The sequence below is a fragment of the Fringilla coelebs genome, assembly GCF_963513975.1.
Source record: "Fringilla coelebs genome assembly, chromosome: 13".
Classification (NCBI taxonomy): domain Eukaryota; kingdom Metazoa; phylum Chordata; class Aves; order Passeriformes; family Fringillidae; genus Fringilla; species Fringilla coelebs.
In genome coordinates this window covers 3496061-3511472 of record NC_140039.1, presented here as the reverse complement: position 1 = coordinate 3511472, position 15412 = coordinate 3496061, and the positions used below count along the sequence as shown (strand labels likewise).

Genomic DNA, 15412 nt, shown 5'->3' with positions numbered 1-15412 from the left:
GAAATCTGCCAGGCAAAGATTTATTTGTTGGTATATTTATTAGTAATTAAAGGAAAGGAAATTAACAGCCAGACAGGGATGGGATTTAGCAGCACACCAGCACATGTTCCCTTTTTTCACTCATCAGTAAACAAATGTGACAGAAAAGGCCATTTTGGTTTGCTACAGCTGAAGTTCCCACAGTTCATTTGTAAATCCCTGAATTCCACAGCAGTGGAAGTGTCTTTGCAGAACAGAGCACACAGTGAACATTAAACCACAAAACATTTTTCCACAGGAATAGCTCCCATGGAAATTCTCTGTAGTGTGTACATCGTGTGTGTGTGTAACTTCCCTGAAATGCACAAGCTCGGTATCCTGATCCTCCCTGAGGTGCAGGGTGAAGTTAATGGTGTTTTTAACCTCATTAAACCTTAACCCCTGAGGTGGAGCCCCAACCCTTCCTTTCCCATGGCTACTCCAGCAGGCTCTGGTTTCCAGCCGCGCTCTCCTGCTCCAGCTCCTGCTGCTGCTCAGCCAAGGGCACGATGTAGACGTCCGTGTGAGCCAGCTGCTGCTGCAGCCGGAGGTAGCGGGCGGCCTCCCCGGTGCGGGCCAGCAGGAAGCGCTCGGTGAACTCGGCTTTGCTCAGGGCGGCCCCGCCCCGGCCCTGCCGCACGCGGTTGATGAACGCCAGGGCGAAGGTGTAACAGTTGTGCTGCTGCTCCTCGTACCTGGGGAAACACCCTCAGCAGGGCAGTGTCACCCACCCAACACCCCTCAGCAGGGCAGTGTCACCCATCCAACACCCCTCAGCAGGGCAGTGTCACCGACCAAACCCCCTCAGCAGGGCAGTGTCACCCACCCAACACCCCTCAGCAGGGCAGTGTCACCCACCCAACACCCCTCAGCAGGGCACTGCCACCGACCAAACACCCCTCAGCAGGGCAGTGTCACCCACCAAACCCCCTCAGCAGGGCAGTGTCACTGACCCAACACCCCTCAGCAGGGCAGTGTCACCCACCAAACCCCCTCAGCAGGGCAGTGTCACTGACCCAACACCCCTCAGCAGGGCAGTGTCACCGACCAAACCCCCTCAGCAGGGCAGTGTCACCGACCCAACACCCCTCAGCAGGGCAGTGTCACCGACCAAACCCCCTCAGCAGGGCAGTGTCACCGACCCAACACCCCTCAGCAGGGCAGTGTCACCGACCAAACCCCCTCAGCAGGGCAGTGTCACCGACCAAACCCCCTCAGCAGGGCATTGCCATCACCAAACCCCCTCAGCAGGGCAGTGTCACCAACCAAACCCCCTCAGCAGGGCAGTGTCACCGACCAAACCCCCTCAGCAGGGCAGTGTCACTGACCAAACCCCCTCAGCAGGGCAGTGCCACTGACCCAACACCCCTCAGCAGGGCAGTGTCACCAACCAAACCCCCTCAGCAGGGCAGTGTCACCGACCCAACCCCCTCAGCAGAGCACTGCCACCAACCCAACCCCCTCAGCAGAGCAGTGCCACCGACCCAACACCCCTCAGCAGGGCAGTGCCACCCACCCAACACCCCTCAGCAGGGCAGTGTCACCCACCCAACACCCCTCAGCAGGGCACTGCCATCACTGAACACTCCTCAGCAGGGCAGTGCCATCACTGAACACCCCTCAGCAGGGCACTGCCATCACCAAACCCCCTCAGCAGGGCACTGCCACCCACCACCACGCCTGGGGAGTGTTTACTCCAGGAATACTCTCCAGTTACTCCCCCTCCCTCCCAGTGGTTCCATATATTCCTCACAAGTGTTACCTCCCAGCCTGAACTCTGAGTGTAAAACTGAGAGCTGCAAGGCTTGACAAGAAGGAGTTCTTATTTTTTTATACTTCTTTGGCTTTTACCTTGTTAACCTTTGCTCTTCTAGCTATTGTTAGCAGCCCTTTCCTGCAGCCCCAGAATTAACTGTGTGCCACCACTAGTGAGTGGGAGCTCATTTCAAATCCTATCACTGATTTCCCTACCACCCTTCAATAAGTAAAAAGCTCTTAAGAAAACCAGATTAGGCTTGGCCTGAACCCAAAGGAGTTACAGGATTAGGTCAATGCAGTTCCTGTCCACTGAAAAAATAAGCAGAGGATTTAATTAAGAGTTGTTTTCAGTTCAGTGGTCACTGGTGTGATTGTGGAAAAAGGTCACTGTGTCAGGAAAGCCAGGGAAAGCCAGGAGGAGGGATGCACACATCTCTGCCCTTCTGCAGTGATCTTTTGATGTCAAGGCAATTTTAATATTACTGGGAACTGGAAAAGTGACACAAGTTCTGTTGGTTTTACCAGCTCTGGAAACATTAGAAAACTTGATTTCCAATAGAATTTTTATCTTCTTTAGGGGGGAATGTTTAATCCCTGAAATTTTATAGTCAGCACATACAGAATTGCTAAAAAATGCTTTTGATTTGATGTTTTTTTTCTTTGTTATTATGGTAGCACTCATTCAGTGGCACCCAGGCAGGCTCTCACTGAGGGACAATCCCAGGAGTGCTGCTTTCCTGGAGAGCTGCTCTGTCACCACAAAAGCAGAAATCAGCCATTTCTCACCACTTACTTCAAATGGGGCAAGAATCCATCACTGTGCTCAGCCTTTAAATGCAAATACACCTAAAATTGCTAGAAAAATAACTATGGAATTGTGCCTGGACTCTTGTACTCAGCAGCATGCAGGTAATGTTTCACTGAACTGGGGCTTCAATCCAAAATTCCCTAAAGCCACCTCTTGCTTTAGAGCTTTTATGTTCCAGCAGCTGAGTTTTACCTAAAGTTCAGAATATTCTGTGCAGCCAGGCCAGGCTGAGGGTGATCCAGGCTGGGCTGCTAGGAATGGTGTCCTGAAGGACACCAGGCTCTGAGTGACCCCAAAGCCCATCCCAAACTCACCCCAGCTGTTACCCACACACCTGTGAGGGAGCCAGGCCTCTTGCAAGGAGAATTCCTCCAGGAGGCTGTCCCACTGCTGCAGGAGCTCCCACATGTCCGGCTGCACCAGGGGGATGCTGATGCACTGCTCCCAGCCACTGCCATCCCTGTGCACGCCCTCCTGGTCATAGTTGTACACCACACCTGCAAACACAGCAGTGGACTCATGGGCAGCACACACACAGCCCTTCTGGGCCTCTCTTCTGACCCAACTTTCCACCAGCAGGGTAGGAAATGCAGCCCTGGCTTGCAGCAAAAACCTGGTCTCATTCTCACAGCGTGGTTTGGAAAAAGGGTTGGGTCTTTAATAATCAGAGCAACTGAAGGACAATCAGGCTTCATTTTTAACCCCCAAAGGAGACTGGCTTTGTATGAAATACACATCTGAAATGATGGTTTGCAGGGTGGGCCTACTCTAGGTAGAACCCAATAGGATTTTCAATGTGGCTTTTAATTTTTTTTTTTTAATTAGGGGTGTTTTAGAATTGAGTTTAACATCGTTTTTGCTAAACTGTAATTCCTTTAAAGCAAGCCTAGCCTTTCATTCCAGGGGTGCAAGGCACATGTTTATTCCATGCAAAGCCCGTTTAATCCATTCAGGGGAACAGATCAGCTCTGGAGCTCTGCTGCAGGTGAGATCATTGCCAAGGAGCCCAGCCGGGATATTCCGAGCTGGAAGGCCCGGGGCAGCAGGGGTGCCAGGTGGGGAGGCTCCTGGAGGGGCAGGGCCCGCAGGTGCTGCTCACCCTGGGAGCTGGTGATGCCCACGTGGAGGTCGCAGTGCCCGTCGTAGGCGCTGCAGGGGGAGCGGAGCGGCTGCTGAGGGCCAGCGGGGTCCGGGACTGCCCGGCAGAGCCGCCCGGCACCCGCCAGGGTGACTGTCCTCCCGCGGGGCTGGAGCCCGGCCCGCCGCTGCCCTTCGTGTTCCCCTTCCCTTCTCTTCCCATTGCATTTCTTTCCCCCTTCCTTTGTCTCTGTTCCCTTTCCTTTCCCATCCCTTCCCGTTACCTGCCCCTTCCCTTCCCCTGCCGTTTTCCTTCCCCTTTCCCTCTCAGTGCCCGCCCCTTTCCATCCCTACTCCCTCCCCTTTTCCCTCCCACTCCCATTCCCCTCCCTTTTCCCATTCCCCGTTCCCTCTCAGTGCCCGCCCCTTTCCATCCCTATTCCCTCCCCTTTTCCCTCCCACTCCCATTCCCCGCCCTTTTCCCTCCCATTCCCCATTCCCCTCCCAATTCCATTCCCCGTTCCCTCAGTGCCCGCCCCTTTCCCAACCCTATTCCCTCCCCATTCCCCTCCCAATTCCATTCCCCGTTCCCTCAGTGCCCGCCCCTTTCCCAACCCTATTCCCTCCCCATTCCCCTCCCATTCCATTCCCCGTTCCCTCAGTGCTCGCCCCTTTCCCACCCCTTCTCCCTCCCCATTTCCCTCTCAGTGCCCGCCCCGTTCCCCATTCCCATTCCCCGTTCCCGTTCCCGCCATTTCCCCTCACGCCCGTCCCGCTCCCGCAGCGCCCCCTGGCGGTTACTCCAAGAAGGTGCCGCGGGTGGGCCTGATGAGGAAGGCGCGGGGCTGCCCGTGGCCGTGCCGGAAGGGGCAGTCCAGGCGGACAGGCGCGGCGGCCAGCCCGGCGCGGCGCAGGTCCCCTCCGCACGCGGGGCAGCGCGGCGGCGCGCGCCGGCAGTACAGGAGCGCGCGGCAGTGGCGCACGCGCAGCACCGCCATGGCCCCGGCGCGCCGGCCAAAACCGTCCGGCCGGAAACGCGGCCGCGGGGCGGGGCGGAGCCGCGGCCACGCCCCCCCGCGCCGCGGAACCTCGGTGCGCGGCGTGTGAGGCCGGGCGGGCCGGGCAGTGCGGCGGCACGATGAGCACGAAGCAGGTGACGTGCAGGTGAGCGCGGCCCGGCCCGGCCCCGGAGCCCCCGGAGCCCTCACGGCCCCCACAGCCCGCACGGCCCTCGGGCTCCCCGCCGGCACCGCCCCCGCCCCTGCCCCGCGCCCCGCAGCGCCTCGTTCCGCTCTCACGCCCCCCACGCTGCGCCCGGGCCCGGAGCCCTCACACCCCTCAAACACCGCCCCGGCCCCGGCCCCGGCCCCGGCCCCTGCCCCGCGCCTTCGCAGCCCTCCGCTCCGCTGGCCCGCCCCCCACACGCCGTCGGGGCCGGCCCGTGCCGAGCTGGAGGCACAGGGCCCCTTGTCCCCTCCTTGTCCCCAGCCCTGCGCTGCCCCCGGGGGCTGCCCGGGGTGCTCGGGAAACAGGCGGGGTCAGCAGGGAAGGGCTCCTCCCGGGCTCCTCGGGGGATTGTGGTCGTGAAAGGCCGCTGGGGTACCGAGGGGCCGCCGGGCACTGCCCATCCCTGGCGGTGGCCGTGGAGCCCTCTGCTCGGGGAGCACCGGGCACAGCTCGGACTCGAGGGCTGGGAGGGCTTTGCCAGCCCCGCTGGTTCTGTACAAACAAACAAACCCCAGCAAAGCCAAGCGTGGCGGCAGCGCCCGCCCTCAGCCGCGGGACTCTCTCCGCAGGTACTTCTTGCAGGGCGTGTGTCGGGAGGGCAGCAAGTGCCTCTTCTCCCATGACCTGGCCACCAGCAAATCCTCCACCATCTGCAAGTACTACCAGAAGGGGCAGTGTGCCTACGGCTCCCGCTGCAGGTAAGCACCGTGCCCGGGCACCGCCGGGGCTCCTGGGCAGGCACAGAGCACCTGGGCCAGGAAATCATTTCTTAAATGTGAGTTTTGCCAGAGCCTAAAGCAGCTTTCACCTCCAGTGGTGCTGGACACTGCTCTGGCTCGGTGTCGGGGGTTGTTTTGCTCTGTAGGAATGGAGCTTTGGGTTTCAGGTGTGTTTCCCATCCAGTTCTTGCAGTCAGAAGGTGGAAGCTCCTGCTGCAGCTCCCTCCTCCCTCCCTGGGCACAGTTTTGGGGACTTTCAGCTCTGCCTCGGGGCAGTGCCCTCCTGGTGTCCCCCTGCGGGGTCCCACAGCTCTCCCTGGAGTCTCAGGTTAACTCTCCCAGGGGAATGCTCTCGGGAGTGCAGCCATCGATTGATCCCTGGGGGAGTTCCCTGCTGGCTGAGGAGCCTGCAGCTCCCCTGGCAGCTCCCTGCCGTGCCTGATCCGTGTGCCAGGCGGGGGTCAGGCCCTGGTTCCATCAGCTGCTGTGGGTGCTGAGCTCCTGCAGGGCTCAGGGCGGGCCTGGCTGTGCTTCCCCTGCCTGGGGCACGTGTCCGGCTCCAGACACAGCTGGGGAATGTTTCTGTTCCCTGAAATCACTGGAGCTGTGTCCGTGGAGCTCCTGCTGGGCTGCTGCAGGGTGTCCCCGGCTGTGCTGCAGTGTCCCGGTCCCTCGGGCTGGCCGGGATCCTGTCCCCCCCGCCCCGAGCGGCTGTGGGTTCGGTGTCTCGGTGCCGGGCCCGATGCCGGTTTCCCCCCCGCAGGTATGACCACGTGAGGCTCCCTCCGGGCGGAGCCGCGGCCCCGCCGCCCCCCGCGGCCCCGGGCAGCCCCCGGGCGCCCCCCGAGCACGGCCCCGGCGCCCCGCGCAGCAGGAGGGAGAAGAGGACGCTGGTGCTGCGGGACAGAAGTGAGTGGGAGGCTGCTCTGCCGGCCCGGGGCTGCGGGGAGGGAGGGAGGGAGGGAGGGAGCTGCTGTCCCCTGTGCTTATCGGAGTTTCAAGGGCAGCCTGAGCTCTCCTGGAGCCTCCCTCCTGCAGACACTGGGTGAAGTGACCGCTCCCCTCCTGCTCCCTCGGGATCTCTCCGGGGCAGTGCCCGGCCCTGCTCCCGGGCAGGCAGCAGCACAGGAGGAGCTGCGTGATCCCTCAAGCCTGGGGAGCTTCGGGCTGCACATCGGGAGGAATTTTTTCATGGTCAGGCCTTAGAAGGCAGCCCTCATCCCTGGAGGTGTTTGGGGACAGTGGCTGTGGCACTCAGGGCTCTGGGCTGGGTGACACAGTGGTGATGGGTCAGACCCGGTGGTCTGGGAGGTGTTGTCCGGCCCTAAGGATTCTGTGGTTTTCAGTCGGTTGGTGACCAGAGCACACCCGAACAAACGCTGCAGCTGAGCTCTTCAGCAGGCAGCCTGGGAAAATCCCCGTGAGCAGAAGGGCCTTAGAGATGAGAAAGTTTCAAAGCCGGCCAGTCAGGAGGGCGGCGCCCTGTGCTTGTCCCCGCAGACCTGTGCGGCTCCGGCGAGGAGAAGGCGCGGCCCAGCGCGGCCGGGGCCGTGCCGTGCTGCAGCGAGCCCGCGGACAGCGAGGAGGCCAAGCCGCACTCGTACCTGGAGGCCATCTGCAGCGGGCTGGAGGAGGCGGGGCCCGGCGGCTGCCCCGGCGCCGCGGAGCAGCTCTGTCCCTACGCCGCCGCCGGCGCCTGCCACTTCGGGGAGCGCTGCCTCTACCTGCACGGGCAGCTCTGCGAGATCTGCGGCCTCCAGGTGCTGCACCCCTTCGACCAGGAGCAGAGGAAGGCCCACGAGATGGTAAAGGGGCAGGGTTGGGGCTGGCTGCTCTCAACGTGGAGCTCCTTCCACAGAGCTCCTGCTCTGCTGCTGGTCTAGAGAATGGTGCTAGGTCAGCTCAAGCCTCTGGAGCTGAACTGGCTGCAGGTAGCAGCTTGTGGTTTTTGCCACTCCATCCTCATCAGAGACTGGCCTGTAGGCTTCTCCCACAGGACCCTTTTCCCAGGAGAAGGTCTGTGGGAGTCTCTGACAGAGGCACCAGCTCGCCCTGCAGTGCTGTGGCAGTGGGAAAGGTTGTGGATTGTCACTGCTGGGGTGAGAGGTGCTGGAGGAAAGCCTGAAATAAGAGACTAATTCCTTACCTGGGTAAAAATGAGCAGCTGGTGAATGAATGTGGCCTTAATTATAATCAGAGGAACACCTTGAGTGTGGCACCTATTCAATGAGATGTGTTTTGGGGGTGTTTGAAGCCCCAAATAATTCAATACCTGTTCTCTGACAGAGATGCAGAAAGGGGTGAACGAAGCACCCTGGCATCTTTATTTCTGGCAGCTGGGAGAACACTGAAGGCTGAAATACAGGATTGAATTTAATGTTCTCTAAATTAAACTCTGCCAGTGACGGGTAGGAGCGATGCCCTCAGTGAGGGTCCCGTGCTTTCCCAGAGGGACTTTGGTGTGCCAGGCTGGCACCCAGAGCCCTCTGGCCCCCACAGTGCCCTCTCCCCTGACAGATGTGCATGGCAACCTTTGAGCACGACATGGAGAGGGCCTTTGCCATCCAGGCCAGCCAGGACAAGGTGTGCAGCATCTGCATGGAGGTGGTGTATGAGAAACCCTCGGCCTCGGAGAGGAGGTTTGGGATCCTGTCCAACTGCACCCACACCTACTGCCTGTCCTGCATCCGCCAGTGGAGGTGTGCCAAGCAGTTTGAGAACCCCATCATCAAGTGAGTGCTGCACCTGCCTGGGAGGGGCTGGGCTGGGCTGGGCTGCTCCCAGGGGGCTGGAGCTGCACCTGCCAGCAGAGCTCAGCAGAGCCTGCTCTGGCCAGGCCCAGGGCTGTCACCGTGATCTTTCCTGAAAAATCCCTTCACCAGGATTTCTTCTCCTGGGAAGCTGAGAGGCCTCAGAAAAGAAAGAAAACAGTAATGATCTGATTGCTGGGGAATGTGGTCTGGAGAGGTTTACCAGCAGGTGCATCTTTGATTGGTTCCATGTGAATTGGCTTTAATTAATGATCAATCACAGCCAGCAGTGTCAGACTCTGAGCAGAGTCAGTCACAAGCTTTCATTATTACTCTTTTCTAGTCTGCTGAGGTATCCTTTTTCTATAGTTTAGTATAGTTTTAGTATATAATATAATTATAATGTAATATAATATAATAGCCTTCTGAGAACATGGAGTCAAATTCTCATCTCTCACCTTGTCCTGGGGGACCTCAAACACCCCACAGGGCTTGGCTGGGAGAGCTGCCTGCAGGAGCAGCAGGGTGCACTGGGTGTCCTGTGGTACAGTTCCCTTCATTCCACAGCCCTGCCTGGGAACTCTGCCCACTCAGCCCTCTGTGACTGTGGGCTCTGGGCCAGCTGGGACCTGGCAGAGCTCTGCCCTTGTGGAAATGCATCATTTCCTAAGCTCTCAGAACTGAGACTGAAATGCTCTCACGTGGCAGTGTCCTGGTGTTCCAGTGCTGACCAGCAGACACAGACTCTTTAGAACAGCCATCTACCTGTGTTTATCCCTGCAGTGCCCACTTCACTGAGGGGGTTTCAGTAAGAACTCCCATTTTTTCCTATGTATGTGCTTAATTATGGGATTTCTCCCTAAATTACAGCTTGCTCCAGGTCATTGTCCCACTAACCACACTTTAACCTGTCTCAGTAAATGCCTTTATCTTCTAGCTCCACAAAAAATGTGTTCCAAACACGTTCCCCCTCAGAAAGAATCTAAAATATCCAATTAGGGAAGTTTCCTTTTTTGAATATCTCTCAAGTTACAAACTTACTGAAGAAAAGGTGGGAAATATTTTCAGTCTTCTACCAAAATAAGACTTTTCTGCACAACTTTTACTTCAAATGTTATTGAAGTGACCATCAGCTCCTTGCATTTCAAAAGGCTGAGACATCTTAACTCGTGTTTTTGGCTTCCTGCTGCACTCCCAGAACACAGTTTGTTTCTGCACATGGGAGCAGTGTGCAGACTTTTGCTCAAGTCCAGAAACAAACACAAGCTCTGGGTGCCCTGGACTGAGTTATTCCATCTGGAGCTCCCAACAACGTGCTGTGCTAACGTGGGAGGAGGTGTTTGCTCCCTGAGGTGACAGAGATGCCCTTTCTCTGGGGAGGATCCTCACTGCCTGGGGCAGCTCTGTGGAGGTTCCATCTCCCTTCTGTCCCCTTCCTCCAGGTCCTGCCCCGAGTGCCGCGTGATCTCCGAGTTTGTCATCCCCAGCGTGTACTGGGTGGAAGAGCAGGAGAAGAAAAATGAGCTGATTGAAGCATTTAAGCAGGGAGTGGGGTAAGTTCAGCAGCCACCCACACTCCTCACATTGTTCTTTAGCTGCTCTAAGCCTCAGTCAATAGCTGAGCCTTTATTTTTAAACTCACTGTAATTACAGACCCCTCTGCAGAGAGCTCCTCATCTCTGGTCACACTTCTGCTTCACTCTGTGCCTGTGCAATTGTAGCTCAGCCATGGAGCTGAACTACAACAGAAATGTTGAAGCTGTTTCAGCTCCCTTGCCAGAACTGGCTCTGTGTGGATCCCTCAGCCATCCCTGCTGGTGACTGAGCAGAGCCAGCAGGGCAGGAGAATGGCAGTGTCACTGCTCTCAGCTCAGGAACAGGAGGCTCTGCCCGTGTTAGCAGAGCATCCCTGAGGCTGTGGGCACTGAGCTGCACCTCCTTCCCTTCCAGCTGAAGGCAATAACCTCTCTCCTGTCATTCCCTCAGGAAAAAGCCCTGCAAGTACTTTGAGCAAGGCAAGGGGACGTGTCCCTTTGGGGGGAAGTGTCTGTACCTGCACGCCTACCCCGACGGGACCCGCGCCGAGCCCGAGAAGCCCCGGAAGCAGCTGAGCTCCGAGGGCACCGTGAGGGTAAGGAGAGCCCTGCTGCCCCCACACCCCCTGTGCTGCTGCCAGTGCTTGCTGCCATGCAGCACAGGTGCAAAAAGCCCCTCTCAGTGTTCCTTGGGCCAGCGTTTGTCCTTGGAGACAGAAAGTGTCTCGTTTAATTACATGAGAGCATTGCTTTGTTTTTCCCACCAGTCCAAACCTTTCCTCACAGGATTTCTGCCCTTTAAGTTTTCACCCACAGTACTCACAGCTCCTCTCCTGTGCTGGCAACTCAGGGCAGCTGAAAAAGGCAAAACCTCAGGAAGTGGTGCTGGCTGTGCCCCAGCTGTTGTGGCACACAGAGCCTGGCTGTCACCCTGAGCTCAAAGCCAGCTTTGGGGCTGGTTTGACTGGGGAGGTGCCAGCCCAGGCCAGGGGTGCTCAGGCTGCTCTCTCTCCCTCTCTCTCTCTGTCTCTTTGCTGCAGTTCTTCAATTCCGTGCGCCTGTGGGACTTCATCGAGGACAGGGAGAGCAGGAGCGCGCCCGACGCCGAGGTCACGGAGCTGGGGGAGCTCTTCATGCACCTGGCTGGGGCTGAGGAGGAGCCCAGTGCTGCCAGGGAGCACCCACAGCCCCTCTGAGCCCCCAGTGCAGCTGGGGACCAGCCATGCTTTTATCTCTCCAGCACAGGTAGAACAAAATGTGCCCTGGTGGTTACTTGTGCAGTCCTGGTAAAGTTTTCAGATAGTTTTTATATGGCAACAACAACAACAAAAAAGACTAAAATATATTTAAAAGAAAAAAAAAAAATTGGCTGCATGGAAAAAAATCCCTTAATCCCAGGAGGGTTTTCTCCCTCTCTGGCCTAACAGATGCTGTCTTGTGAGCTGAGTGGTAGTGTAAATACAGGTCCAGTGAAAGCTTAAGCTGGTAAAAACTGTTGCTAATTAGAGTTTGGGTGCTTTTGGGTTTTTTTCTCCACTAAATCAGCTAAATATATAACTACAAAACCCACTGGGAATAATGGTCAGTGTAGGGTGTTCTCCTTAAGAAGGAGCTGGTAATTACACCTCAGGTAGTAGCTGGAGTTCAGAGTAGAGGCTGGTGGATGCTCTGGGCAGGCCTGGCTCTCCAGGTGCTGCCAGTGGAGCTCCCAGGCCTGTTTTACATCACTCCCAGGGTCATCAGCCTGTTTTACACTAACCCCAGTGCTCAGAGGCAGCAGAGGCTCCTGCTGCAGAGCAGCTGCACCGATCCCTGTACTCAGTGCACTCAGTGGGGCTGCAGCAGAGAGGGGTGAGGTGTTCTCAGAGCCAGGAGTGGCTCTGCAGCAGCTCAGTGCCTCCAGCAAGGCCCAGGAGGGCTGAGGGATTAATGCCCAGAATTGGGACTGAATTCTGGCTTTGTTAAAAATGTGATTTCTGTTGGTGCGGCAAAGGCAGTTTGATTGTGAAATCTGGTACCAGAACTCTGCCAAGTCAACTGTTTGAACTTGGAATTCAAACCAAGAATTCAGTGTGCACTGCAGTGGCTGCTGAGTACACACCTGAGCAGGAGCTGTCACTGACTCAGCCCTTGTAAATCCCTGAGCAGTGTTTGTAAGCACAAACAGAGATGTGGGGTTTGTTTTAGAACAGTTTGGGTGCAGGGGAAAGCAGGTGTGTAACTGCATTGGTTATTATCTATAGCAATATAAAGGCATAAAAATAATACTTCAAAAGGTGTAAGAAAGAAAGGCCAGGAGCAGAATGGTGGTGATTACAAACCTGTGGATCAGTGATGGTCACAGCCTTGTGGGAAAGGATGAAGCCAAATGTGTCCAGGGAGCCCTGGGCACACAGGGCCAGCCCTGGGGTGCTGGCAGCAGGAACCTTCACCTGGGATCCCAACATCTTCAGCTGGCACCAGAGCAGTGACTCCAGATGATCCATTCGGCTGCTGCTGGCATTTCTGGCTCAGGAGCTCCTCCCCTCTGCCAGCTGTGCCCTCTGTTCTCACCTGGAAATTCAACTTTCCCTTCATTTCCCCCCCCTGCAGGTAATTTTTAGCAGTGCTCACTGCACAGTCAGCTCTGCCTTGCAGTGGCTGTAACAACATCAATTCCCAGGCTCTTGGGAAAAGTGGCCCAGCAAAGGTCTGAAATCCAACCAGTGCAATTGGTCAGCACTAATTACAAAGCAGAAGGTAAATTATCCCTGAGAGGGATGGCACACTCCAGGATCAAGGTGTCAAGGACACCCAAACACCCTTTGTACCCCAGAATGTTTCCCCAGCCTTCACCCTCCCACTGAAGCTCATTTCCATCTGCTCCTGCACATAATTTTTTTCCCCCCCCAGAAAGAAATATTGAAATATTGTCAGGAATACACTTTAAAAAAAAAAAAATCAATGTAGAGGATGTTCTTTACCCTAAACAGGACATTCCTGATTTACTCTGCCCCAAGAAGCCATGAGGGATAGTCTGAAATTAAAAACATAACTTGTTTCTCAAAGCTACCAGGGACTTACAATGTCTGGGTTTCTAAGTTCTTCACTCAGCACCTTTCATTTAACTGGACATCACGTGCTGATTAAAATAAACCTACTTATCAAAAATACTTCATTTTTACAAGAGACACATGATCTGGTTTAAAAATCACAGGTTAATGGTTTCTTTTGGGAAATCAGACTTAAAGTAAAAGCAGCTTACCTCTTCTGGGTTTTTTTCTTCCATGTTTTAAGCTTATAATGAAGTGACAATTAGAGATAAATAATGTTTAGAGAGAGTTGCAGACCAAATACAATAATATTGTTAAAAACCATGCAGAACTATATGGAGACCTCAAGTCTCAATTCACTGTTCAGGAAGCAAAGCTCCCAGGCATTCTCAGTTATCACCCAGGGATTCATATTCTGCCCTTGTCCTGTTACAGAATATTCTGAGGACAGACTGGAGCTGATTTCTGGGTCTGGCTCTCCTCCCCTTCTCAGGAGCTCTGTGGGTTCTGCTGCTGCAGAGGAGAGGCTGCAGGGACATTCCTGGGAGAGCTGGACATGGGGACTGCCCCAGTTCCCAGCAAAGGCAGCAGCTGTGCCCAGAGCTCTGGGCTGGGGGTGCAGAGGGCCTGAGCCCCTCTGCACCCGCAGAAAGGCAAAATCCCAAACTGGGCTTCCATTTGTGCCCCAAGAACCACATTTCACCAACTGCTATCTGAAAAAATCCAGTTTTGGATTCACCCACCTGTTCCTGTCCTCCATGGAGTTCAGCCAGCACAAAAACCTCACCTGCACCTCAGTAAACAAAGAGAAAATGGAGCCAAAGTGGTGCAGGGCAGGAGCCTGAGAGCACATCAGGGGGTGTCCAAAGCAGCTGCTGCTCAAAGATCACTACAGTACAGAAAACTGTCTTGTCATGTGACTGGAAATGTAGAGGTTGTTTTATCAAGTGTGTTTTTACTTGCACTGCTGTTATTTATCAGTTACTTGTTAAAAACTATTCAGAATGTCATTTCTTGAGTTTTCCAAATGCAGGTGTCCCACTCAGAACTGTGGATGACTACATTAAAATGATGACATTGAATCTTAAACCTAAAATTTAATTTATTTTATTAAAATAAGATAATCAGAGGAACCTTGGCTTACAATAAATGCATTTTCTCAGGAGCAATAAAAACAAAATTAAAACCCAAATCAACAAGAAAAACTGTATATGCTCAGTTTCCTCTTGCTAGTGCATGTCTTGGCCGACAGCTCCTGCTGGGATGCAGCCTCTGCAGGAGGGGGAACACCCTCAGCCTCTGCCAGCCCAGCCCAGCACTCCTCACCCACCCTGCCTGCAGCAGGTCCATAGTACCAAAGGCAGCTGGGAGGCTTCTCAAGATGACCAAAGCGGGACTGGCTCGCCTCCTTCTCTGAGCAGGACAATTCACAACAGATTCCATCCTTTTGCAAGAGTTTTTCTTCTATGTGCAAAACTATTGCAAAACTATTTTGTGTTGAATTAGCATTTGAACTTATTTCATTGGCTTGGTGAAGCTCTTAGGCAGGAGCTGATTTCCAGAGTTATTTCCTCTTCCCACTCCAGGCACAACTCCCCAGGGTGAGGTGACACTAGGCACGGGGCAGTCAGAGCACCAGAACATCACCTGTCCTCAGAGCCCCCCTCACTGAGCACAGAGCAAACCCAGCCAGAACCACTGCCAAAGAAACGGCCATCGCTTCTGGGAAGGGGAAAATAAGGCTCAAGTGCATCTATTAAAAAAATAGTAATAGATCTCTTGATTTGTAGTCTGTTACCTCTCCCAGAACAAGAGATGGTAGCAAAGGCAATGAGGAGCTGTGTCCCTGCAGGCTGAGAACCGCACGGATCCGGAGCAGCTTCTTGGTAGGATGGGACGCGGAGGGTCCTGCCGGAGGAGCCTGCACACCGAGGCTGGCAGGCACAGCTCGAGTTCCCCCTGCTGCTCCAGCCAGGAGCAGGGCAGGAGCAGCTCAGAACACGGGCAGCCTGGTGGAGCTCAGGGCAGGAGCAGCTCAGAACACGGGCAGCCTGGTGGAGCTCAGGGCAGGAGCAGCTCAGAACACGGGCAGCCTGGTGGAGCTCAGGGCAGGAGCAGCTCAGAACACGGGCAGCCTGGTGGAGCTCAGGGCAGGAGCAGCTCAGAACACGGGCAGCCTGGTGGAGGTCAGCGTGCACGAGTTGATGTCCTCGGTGTGGGCGGCGCGGTGCAGGGACGGCTCCGAGGCGCTGCGGTTGATTTTGGGCAGAGAGTGCTGCAGCAGCTCGATGGATGACAGGATCTGGGGGAGAGAGCAGCTCAGAGAGGCCTGTGGGACCTGCAGCTCCCTCTGCTTCCATTTACACCTTCATTCAGTCATTACTTTATCCATTCACTCAGTTCTCACCCAGTTCAAGTTTTACATTGATGCTCCGTGGGGCACTGAGAACGCAGAGCTGAGGAACCCAACTCTGCCCACTCTGCACTG

General features: G+C 55.6%; 3 protein-coding genes across 7 annotated transcripts in view; 1 reads left to right on the top strand and 2 right to left on the bottom strand.

The window, feature by feature from the left end:
- Positions 1-8: 8 nt before the first annotated feature.
- MKRN2OS (MKRN2 opposite strand) lies at positions 9-4734 on the bottom strand. Its single transcript, XM_084214739.1, has 4 exons — positions 4463-4734; positions 3684-3733; positions 2919-3081; positions 9-713 (listed from the first exon to the last, which is right to left on the bottom strand). The coding sequence occupies exons 1-4, from the start codon at positions 4657-4659 to the stop codon at positions 455-457; spliced, it is 669 nt and encodes a 222-aa protein (XP_084070865.1). The 5' UTR covers positions 4660-4734; the 3' UTR covers positions 9-454.
- On the top strand, positions 4693-13853 carry MKRN2 (makorin ring finger protein 2). 2 transcript variants are annotated; one of them, XM_084214738.1, is made up of 9 exons: positions 4693-4825; positions 5458-5586; positions 6371-6516; positions 7108-7412; positions 8125-8339; positions 9800-9910; positions 10344-10488; positions 10933-11137; positions 13360-13853. In XM_084214738.1, exons 1-8 carry the CDS (start codon positions 4800-4802, stop codon positions 11086-11088), a joined length of 1233 nt encoding a protein of 410 aa, XP_084070864.1. In that variant the 5' UTR covers positions 4693-4799; the 3' UTR covers positions 11089-11137; positions 13360-13853. The 2 variants fall into 2 exon arrangements, with proteins under 2 accessions (XP_084070864.1, XP_084070863.1); XM_084214737.1 differs by having other exon boundaries at positions 10933-13853.
- A 155-nt stretch (positions 13854-14008) lies between these two features.
- Positions 14009-15412, bottom strand: part of RAF1 (Raf-1 proto-oncogene, serine/threonine kinase) — a 38773-nt gene continuing 37369 nt past the window's right edge. For all 4 annotated transcript variants that reach the window (XM_084214734.1, XM_084214731.1, XM_084214732.1 and 1 more), the window contains one exon: positions 14009-15226. In XM_084214734.1, the coding sequence (XP_084070860.1) occupies positions 15086-15226 (141 nt within the window). In that variant the 3' untranslated portion in view covers positions 14009-15085. The remainder of the gene's footprint in view (positions 15227-15412) is intronic.